The sequence below is a fragment of the Labrus bergylta genome, chromosome 14, assembly GCF_963930695.1.
Source record: "Labrus bergylta chromosome 14, fLabBer1.1, whole genome shotgun sequence".
Classification (NCBI taxonomy): Eukaryota; Metazoa; Chordata; class Actinopteri; order Labriformes; family Labridae; genus Labrus; species Labrus bergylta.
The window spans coordinates 11,597,635-11,607,778 of NC_089208.1; the positions used below are offsets into that span (position 1 = coordinate 11,597,635).

Here is a 10,144-nt window from a genome sequence, read left to right on the forward strand (position 1 = left end):
CCTAATATGGGACCTCTGGATCAACTTAAACAACGCAAGTTTTTACAAAAGGATCTCGTTTCACAAGCCTGCACATGTTGCCACACTCAACCACTAAACAAACATTATGGACAAGTAATCAATGTGGCGTTTCCTCTAATTTAACACTACACTATCAAAAAGTGCTTCAGATAAGTTTGCGGATAAAAAAAAAAGGTTTGATGTAAACAAAGTTGCTCTGTAGAGGCAATGGGTATGGCTGTTTGAGCTGTGAAATTAAAAACACACAAGAAAACAGAATGTCAACAAAAAAAAAAAACCCTTTAGAGGGAAAAACAACAGTGATCATTAAAGTGCATCCCTGGATGTGTAACCCCTCCCCCCCCCTCCCTTCTTCCCTTCCCTCCCCATGCTGACCCCTCAAGTAGAGCCTATGAGAGAAGCACTGCAGGCAGACAAGAGCAACCTGCTGCCCAAAGGACCTACAGAGGAACAGTCTAAAAATCCAGTGGCAGTACTTTCATGAGAAAAAGAACTAAAACAGTTTGACGCTGATAAAAAAAAAAACATGGTGGCCACAAAACATTTCTTCCACCTTGACATCAAGGTTCCTTTTTTTCTTGGTAGTGTCGGATAAGTGGTAGTTTTGACAGAAGTGACAGAGGCGAGGCTTGCTGTGACGGCAACCTCTGTCCTCATCTTCTGAGCTGAAAGCAGATTCAACAGTCAGTGGTACAGAGGGCAGAGGAAGAGTCACTGATAATGGTAGCCTGCCCTTATTCACACAAATATGGATACAAATGGCAGGTCAGGGAGGTTTTCTCAAGACCCTTCCCATTTCTTCTTTTCATAATCTAGGTTGTCCATGATCAGAAATATAGTGTGCAAGTGCACGTTTTGTTTCGTTTTTTTTTTGTTGCGCACGCATGTTTGCATGCGTGTGTGTGTGTGTATTTATGTGTGTGTATATTTATGTGTGTGTGTGTGTGTGTGTGTGTGTGTGTGTGTGTGTGTGTGTGTGTGTGTGTGTGTGTGTGTGTGTGTGTGTGTGTGTGTGTGTGTGTGTGTGTGTGTGTTGGTGATAAGGTCCAGCATCATCATGGGCACACATGGTTTCACCCTCTATCACAGTGTCTCTTGTTCGGCTGGGGAATGGTGGGAGTGGGGATGCTGGTGGAGTGGCGGGAGCAGAGACTGCAGGGGAGACTGGGGGGTGGTGGGTGGGGACTGCTGCAGAGGGCTGAAGTGAGTGGTGGTGTGGGGAGGGGAGGAGCGGTAACAAGAATAGGCAGAGCTCCCACTGAGGGTGGTGGTGGGCGAGGCAGGAAGACCCGCCAGGCCAGTGGGGGAGTCCAGGAGGGGCTGGTTGTAGAAGAAGAATGCACACTGGTGGATGAAGGTCTCGATGATTGTCTGGTAGGTGCGGGTGGCAGTCAGAGCGTCCATAGTGGTGAAGTCTGGCCTCATAAGTGTGGGCCAGAAACAGATGGACAAGTTTTCACTGGTCATCAAGTTCAGCCTGTTCAGCTGGCTCACCCTGGGAAAAACACACAAATAGACACTAATTATTCATTCTCATCATCAAGTGCAGAAAAACAGATGGGTGTCTACTGCAGAAGACCCACAAATCCATGAAAGGGATTTAAACAGCAGACAGGGGACTTACTTGTGTAAGTGGCTCAGTACATATTTGAAGACATCATAATTCTCCCTGGGGAACCTCCTCAGGACATCCTTCATAGTGTATAGCCTCTGTTCTCTGTCATTGATTTCTGCACAGAGAAAAGAGTTACAATTAAAACAGAGACCTCATCAAAGACCTGTTCAAAGGGTAACTTAAAAGTTGAAATGTCCCTCTACACCACCATTATAATAATTCTTAGCAGCACTAAAACATCCCAAAGAGAGCAGAGCAGGTCTGCAACAACCTACCCTTCCCTCCTAAAGAAATAATCTTTTTATGTTCTAATAAAGACCCTCCCAGCCCAGCAGTATTTGCTTACTGAAAGCATCCAATAGGTCCACCTGCAGAGCGCAAGGCACCAGGGGCTCAGGCAGCTCAGAGAAGAAGCTTTTGAGGCCTCCAGCCACAGTGTTTATGGAGAAGTCTTTCTCTACTAGGTCTAATCCATGGTCTGCACAGAGAGAAAGAGAGTTAAAGAGAGCAGCGAGAATACACCAATCAAAAGTAGCTGTCATCAGGAGTGAACAATCTGCTGCATGTAACTCCTTTAGTAAATCTCTTGTTTATGTTTTGATCAGACATCCACATAATTGTATGTCAAACAGCTGGTTCAAATAAGTTAGATCGGCAACTCACCCTGTTCAAACTGCCTTTGCATGCTTTCCATCTCTGACTTGTTGCCGCTCACGCGGTACAAACCCTCTGTATTCAGGCCTAAAGGAAAAAGAGTGTAGCAGTGAAAAGACATGGGGGCACGGCTGGAAACACTTTATTAGCTACATCGCAAACAGACATGACAATACAGATGCTGGTAGTGTTCAGGGTTTATGAGTGAAAAAATCCATGAATTACTTTTATATAACATTGCAGTAATGAACAGGTGGAATATGATTTAAAAGATATTATGATAGGTACACCACCAATATCATATTTACCTGTGTAAAATAACAACAGATAAATGACCACTGTCAATATTGTAATCAGATTTGCACAGACCTCATGCACAGTGGCACACTATGAAAGGTTAAAGGAATTAAAAAATAAACAAACTAACCTGTAGTCTCAATGAAGCGGACACACTTCTCAATAAAAAGCGGGATAGGTCTGTCTGGGGACACCACACTGACAAGGGGGACTCCAAAGTAACTGCTCTCCATGGGCTTGGGAATAGCTGGACGGGCCTTTGGTCTTGTTTTCTGTGTAGAAGAAAGAAAGAGGACTCATCAGTCTTTCAGAAAAAGGATTTCTGATTTCTTGATTCTAACTGGCACTCATTTGATTCTAACAAACGAGTTGTAGCCCATCGAGGCAAACCAGGAGTTCCTTGCTTTGTTCATATCCTCCTGAAGACATTTCCGAAGTTTAAAAATATGTATACTATCTCTGGTAGAACCACTGTACATCTAAAAATTACTAAAAGATAATTCACAAGAGCAATTACTAAGAAATCAGTTGAAAAACAGAACAGACTCAATGCATTACATTGTGGACAAGTAAAAGAAAATAAGACTTGAACAAGAAATAAAGAAAAAAGTGGTATAATACACACCTTGGCTGTCCGTCGCAGGCTCTTCAGGATATTCCTCTTTTTTGGGTCTTCAATCTCCTCATTAACAAGACTTTCACCTTTGAGTGTCCCATAGTCATCTTCCTTGGACTTCTGAAGGGCTCCCATCTCATCATCACTGCCTATAAAGCTTGTACGGAAACTGCTGAATTTGCCAAGCCGCTTGGAGCGGTCACGATAAAGACGAGGCTTTACCCCTGCTGCTGAGAACTTCCTCCTTCTCTCCAGAGAGCTACTGTCTGCTTCGCTATCTGAGCCATTTCCATTGGAGTGCATCCGGTTGGAGTTACGGATAGTGATGATTTTTCCTTGTGTACTGTCATGTGGAACCGAGTAGATGATCTCTTCGTTGCTTGGGCGGGGTTTTGAAACAGCATCAATGGGTTCAGCATAGTCTGAGGGATCATAGCCCACATCCCCACCAGGAACCCAGGTAACAGCAGAGGGCAGGGAGCGCCGGTGGCCTAGAGTATCAATGTATGGGTTACGGCTCACCTTCCGGAAGTCAAAAGTGACACCTGGTTTCACTCTCACTTGTGGGGGTACCTTGTTGTTAAGCTTGTTTTCAAAGTCTCTGATGTCAGAAATGACAGAGATGTCACTGGAATCCAAGTCAGGCAGGTTGTAGCCCCCACTATGAGAAGAGAGTGTGCCGTCATAGTACGGTGGTGATGGCTCTACATCATCCTCTGAATCCAAAAACATGGTGACGGGACTGGGAGAACTGCAGCGTGGGGAGTACACATTTTCATTGGTGCATGCTTCAGCGACATTATCGTACATGTGTGTGGCCTCAACAATGTTGCGTTTCTCAACCACCTCCATCAAGAAAGAATGGAACATTTCTATCCTGTGCATGCCTCCAACCACTCCCCCAGATCCACAGATCAGACTATTGAAACGACCCTCAATCTCATGGGCAAGCTCCTCCCCTTGAATCAGCTGTTCACAGGCATAGTCGCTGTCGGTGAGCTCTGCTTGGCTATCTCCCACTGCCAACAGCTGAACTGGGATGATGTCCTGAACCTCACATAAGAAGGCACAGAGGGTCTCCAGGGAGGCTTTTCTTGAGACAGAGTACACAGCAAAGTAGCCGTGTACTAACCTGCTCTTCCGCAAAGTGAAGGAGGCGTGGTACGAAAGCAGAGAGAGCTCTATTGCCAGCTTGTGTCCACCAATTGTCTGTTCTAGCAATACAGAGGTGCCACTATTGGACATAGGCCTGCAATGTTGATGCATTAGGAAAGGGGACAGGAGCTGCTCGATGTCGTAGGAATCTCCGCACATTAAGCACATGACAATGCGAAGGTCTGCATCAGGGGCCGGCTGATGTGGAGAGTCTCTCAGACCTGGAGGCTCAGGCAGGAGGGGTGGAGAGCTGCTACTAAAAGATGTGCTCCTTCTGATATCCAATAGGCCCCTCAGCACCTGGTTGATTTGAGTCTCGTTGACATTATGGCCATAGCCCACACCAGGGGAGGCTGGGTCTAAAAAGCTACACTGTAGTCTCCTTGCAACTTGGTGTCCCTGTGTAATAAGGTTTAAGGCAGTTTCTCCACCTATGTCCACATATGACCCTACACCCCTTTTAGTGACCAAGAGAAGAGATGTTGGCAGCTGTGCTAGCTGGCTATCCCTTCGACTTAAAGTTGATTCCCTTAGTCGCTCAAGGCTTTCGATCACATAGGAGAGAGACTCTTTTGAGTTGTACAGACACAGACATCCATGAGGGGTGAAAGTGGGGGTGTGGAAAGAGTTTACTGGAAGGCGTACATTTCCTTCGATTGGACGCAGTGTCAGTTCATACATCTTCCCGTCTAACACATACCAGTCATCATTTGTGCAGAGAGCCCTAATCTCGTTGGCGAATTCTCTGGCCAGTCCATCCTTCCCAAGTATGACAAGGTTAATCCTGTCAGCCTTGTTGTCTCCAAAATGAGCTTTCAAATCAAAAAAAGGGTAACAAGTGGGGAAACGTGAAGCTAATATTTGTTCAATCTTGGAGTCTCCACAGTGAGGACTGCTAGGGCAGGTCTCCTTGGTAGGGTGATAGACAAAGTGGATATGCTTCAAAACCAAAGCATCTCTTTCAGCTGGAAGCTTCTGCAGCGCCTTGAATCGCTGTTCCTCCCCTAAAACCTCCTGGATTGCCCCCATTTTTTCCTTGCTGGGCTTGGCATCCACCTCAAGCTCATAGAACAGCTCAGAGTACTCCAGTAAGAGCTCCTGGAAGTCTTCTTTAGCACGGTCAATTATCTCTTTCTGATGCCTGTTGTACAGGTCCAAGTACTCTGGCTCCTCAAGCCACTGATAGAACTCTTCATTCATGATAAAGCTGCGGGCCTCCTCCCATGGTTTACCAGGTGTGACAAAGGGAGAGGAAGCCAACTTCTGTTTAAACTCCAGCCTCATCTCTGCACGTCTGCACTCATTACGCAGATGTTCCAGGTGTGCATTGAATATATCCTCTGCTTCACCAGTCTCCAGTAGGTCTGAAGGGATTCTCTCATCTTCCATGTTATCAATGTGAGACGTATCCTCCCATGGCGAGTCTTCCAGAACAACAAACCAGTGGGCAAAGTGCTGCTTGGACTCCAGGACCTTCTGCACTCCAGACCAGCTCAGCTGATCTATCTCATCCAGGTCAGGCACCAGAGAACTAAGTGCTAAGGGAAGAGTGCTTAGGTATATTTTGCGACGCCTCTCAATATGTTCCTGCTTCAGACGGTAGACATGCTGTTGAAAAAGCTTCTTGCATTTTGCTGTTCCCTCCAAGAAAACATATTCTTTGTACTCTGGTGAGGTGTTCATGCGTCGACTAGTGTTTATCCAGGTTTCGTTGTGGTTCTTTACTATACGGTTAATTAGCCATTCATAGCGATCCTTGGCTGAAGCTATCTGCTGACTTTGTAGTTTCAGGGCTTCAAAATAAGGAATGATCTTGGGCTTCCCCCTGCTCTTATCAATAAGCTGAACCAAAGTGAGGAAAGCAAGGTCAACGTTTATATTTGAACGTGCAGATGTCTCAACTACTGGCAGACTCTTTTTTGTGATAGCAAATGTATGTGCATCTTTGATGTAGCGTTCAACTCCTTCGTCACATTTGGTGAGGACCAGAACAATGGGCTTCTTAGTCTTGCTGAGCTGACCGTACAGGTTTGTGACAAATTTCAGCTGGTCGTCAAAATTTCGGTTCATGCCCCGGCTGACATCAACACAAAGCAGGAAGCCATCGACCTGCAGCTTGCCCTCAGGCATTTGTTTCTGCTCGAAGTCTTGCTCCAGGCCCAGCTGATCTGTACAGAAGTACATGAGCTTCTCTGCTGAGGCCAGCTTGGTTCCAGCAGCCCGTTTGATATAGGGCTGCATAGCAGTACTACGGTGTGGCTGAAATGTCTGGTCATCAATGAATTCAGTTTGCTCCACAACATGCATCCTGCACTCAGGCCCCTCCTCCAGAACCCGTGACACCTCTCCCCAAAACAGAAAGTGATCATTATTAACCACTCGACCCCCAAAGTCACTGGTGCTCAACACTGATGTGTGGTCGAGATAGAAGTCATCAGCACTGGGCCGCACATACCTATTACACAAGCAGGACTTTCCAACCCCACATTGCCCCTTTTCTTTTTCAGTTCCTGACAAACCCACCACAATGAGGTTGTAAATGGGCGATCGGGCATCTTGCTTTTTCGCCATCATAGCCTGCTGAAGCTCATCCTGCCATAAACAGGCACTGTGTAAAGGAGTTCACTTGAATGTTTGTCCATAAAGCTGCTGATCCACAGGAGATCAGATTTCACTTTCTTCTGCTGGCCTTCAATTTAATAAATAGCAGTCCAGTTATACGAGTAGAGTCCTTCATGTATTCCTTGTACGAATCAGATCCTGTAAGAAAACACAAAAATACAAAAAACAAAGTAATCAGACAATCTGGAAAATCAACATATAAAAATGTATCATTAAAAGGCAAAAGACAAAGAAAATAAAAAAACTGTGCAAATATCAGACAAAGAAAATACTGATATACAATTTAAAAAATCATGGTTAAAAACTTCTACTAAATATGGAAACTGACTTACTGACAATAGTTTTGCCTACAAAATATTCAAAATAGCCTTTAGAAATGTCTGTCAACTTACATTTGACCTTTTTCTATCTTTATCCTTTGATAATTCAGTTATCTGGCATAATTAAAGCCTAGGATAATGACAATAGGCTAATTTTATTCCATTTCATGGCACTTTATTTTGTATACCAAATAAGTTCATCTGATGTAGTTTCACTTTGGTCAGCATAAAATGTAATAAGAGCATTCATATTACTATTGTACAAACCAAGCTGTTTCCAAACAAGTATTTGACACCATATCTAGCTGCCACAAAAGATTAATGAATTTAGTGTTATAGCTTCAGTTATGTCAACAAGTCACAATCTCCTGTCAAAATTGGATGTACAAAATGTTGAAAGTAAAGTTAACATTTTCTCACAACGGTGGAAGAATTATTATCCATTACGATGCAAATGTGTGTAATTTATCAGCAAATCATTATCTCACATAATTAATTCCATAAAATGCCAAAAACAAATGTGGCATAGTTAAATATTCTTGCTGACCAACAGTGCAAATCCCAAGGTAATATCTTCAGTATTATTGAAAACTATGACAAATGGCAGAGATAAAGATGTGACAGGCTGAACTATTTTCTGGCATCATCATAAAAAAAAAAAACTTTTAAAATCGTATTTTCATACCAAAAGGGTTACAGTTCCCATCAACTTATCCGCTAATCAACACATCAGCTCTAGTCTGATCATCTTAAGATCCATCTTCATAATATCAGACATGGACTACATTGATGATGAAAGAACATTTGGGAGTGGTGCATTTAAAACGACAAAGTCGGCTGATCAATGATTTAGGCGACAAGCATGCAAATTACTTTTTTGTTGGCCCCTCAGTTTTTATGAACTGATCACCAAACAAAATAGTGATTGGATGGAGGACTTATTCAAAAGAGCCACACACTTGCACAGGGTTTGGCAGGGGACACAGAACTTGGTCACCCCGTAAAGACATCCGAAGTTATGATCCCTTTCTTACAGCATTGTCTAATGTGACCACACAATGCCAATGGTGCAATTCTGATATACAGCTGCATAATTCAAGGGTTAACAATTATCAAATGCAAAATCTAAAATGTGCAAAATATGACTGAAGTGAAACATGACAAAGGGGGAAATTATAGTCATTGTGAAACAATAATAACGTGTCGTATGAAGCGTCCACACATGAGAAACACACAGCTTCCAGCAGGGTCAAAAAGCATACCATGGGCAGTCGACACCGCTCAGCTGAGCAAGGCCTGATAGTCAAATGAACAGACAAGTTCACCGCAAATAAAAAAACAACCAAACTGCCCCCTCTAGCATTTCCAGAACACAGTTTACCAAAGTGTACCATAAGCTGTCTCACTCACATAACCCACTTACCTAGATAAGATTCTGCAACCTTATATGTTTAGCAAAGGATTAACAGTTACCATGGGCTTTAGGGTGCACACAGAGAGGGGCTGACCACGCCAGGCCTTGCTGTCTACATAATGAAATTGCAGAGCCGAAATCTAGTATAGCCCACCGCCTTCCACGCCGACTACGTTTAAACAGAATTTATTTACTCAGCTGTCCAGGGTGCAGCACTCGACAGCTTCACTAGGTAATGGCCCATAAAGACGAGGACAGAGCATGCAGGGTACATACCATCGCATTTCTCCCTTTCTCCTCTCGCATCTGTCAGGCCAGCTCTTGCCGCAGCCCTCGCCGCCTGATGTGCAGTTGCATAAAGCCGCAGAACACACTATGGATCGTCTCACTTCAGATAATACTGATAATAAAAACAACGTGTGCAATGAGGTAATTTCATTTAAATGTCCATTGTCCGTGCCTTGAATCTACTTGCTCAAGCGCCGCTGTTTTCTTCGCATTTAAACACGGGGAATGACGAAATAAATATCCCAGATGAAAGAACAATCCAATTTTGTTCTTGCAAGGGTCTCTCCTCATTAGGATTTTCAGGCGTATTAAATCTGCATAGCCGTCTTCTTCCTCGGTTCACCACGTTGCCTTTTCAATAATTATTCTGTCCATTGTTGTGCCCACATTAACGCTGGGCCGGTGGCGCACACGAGACAACGTTGAGTTTGTTGCAATCGCCGTGGCGTCTCGTCTCAAATCGTGCTCCTTACCGCAACAGAAATTGTTCACGTCCCGGTGAATTTATGAGCAGATTGCGTGTGTGAAAGTGGTATTTCTGCCAGCTTTCCGATAATGGCGGCGGCCCTCCTCCCCGGACCTAGTTCTCGTCTTCTTTTCTTTGGGAAAAAGGAGCTGTGGAGACAGAGGCAGCGGAGAGAGGGACTCACCCAGCGGCGCCCTCACACAACTGCAGCAAGCTCTGCTCTCAAGCTCAGCTCAGCAGTGCTGGAGTCGTATCTCTTAAGTAATGTGTTTCACAAGTCATAAAATAACACATGACCAAAGACACGGAGTTTAAACATCCTAATTCATGAGATAATTGTGCTTGACCAGTAATACGTTGCTTATATTTCGGGTTTTTCTGTTTTAAAATGCGGTTGCATCCCCTCTTGTTGCCTTCAGTAAAGTGTGCATTTAAAAACAATAATAGCTAACAAAATGTCAATTTGTCATCAGCTCTTCTTGTAGGCTAACTTTTAATTATTTACTAAATTATTACACAAACTTTCATCATATTTGAAACGTCCTCAGTATTTGAGTAAAACGTATTAAAGGTGAATATATTCATGTAGGTTGCAATTATCCTTACCTGACAGGCTATTTTACACATAGGCTTCTACATGTTTTTGCAGAGGGCTACTTGATTAAGTTAGCTTTCT

General features: G+C 43.9%; 1 protein-coding gene across 1 annotated transcript; it reads right to left on the minus strand.

The window, feature by feature from the left end:
* Window positions 1–954: 954 nt before the first annotated feature.
* Window positions 955–9,649, minus strand: arhgap35b (Rho GTPase activating protein 35b). Its single transcript, XM_020630221.3, has 7 exons — window positions 8,991–9,649; window positions 3,213–7,118; window positions 2,718–2,859; window positions 2,300–2,377; window positions 1,983–2,114; window positions 1,646–1,751; window positions 955–1,516 (listed from the first exon to the last, which is right to left on the minus strand). Exons 2-7 carry the CDS (start codon window positions 6,930–6,932, stop codon window positions 1,105–1,107), a joined length of 4,590 nt encoding a protein of 1,529 aa, XP_020485877.1. The 5' UTR covers window positions 6,933–7,118; window positions 8,991–9,649; the 3' UTR covers window positions 955–1,104.
* Window positions 9,650–10,144: the final 495 nt, after the last annotated feature.

Excerpts from the sequence above, each read along its gene's own strand:
- arhgap35b (XM_020630221.3), bottom strand. The coding sequence starts at position 6,932 with ATGATGGCGAAAAAGCAAGATGCCCGATCGCCCATTTACAACCTCATT. Across the intron at positions 2,115-2,299 it reads GCAAAGGCAGTTTGAACAGG|ACCATGGATTAGACCTAGTA; the intron begins GTGAGTTGCCGA and ends CTCTCTGTGCAG. Across the intron at positions 1,752-1,982 it reads GGACCTATTGGATGCTTTCA|AAATCAATGACAGAGAACAG; the intron begins GTAAGCAAATAC and ends TTCTCTGTGCAG.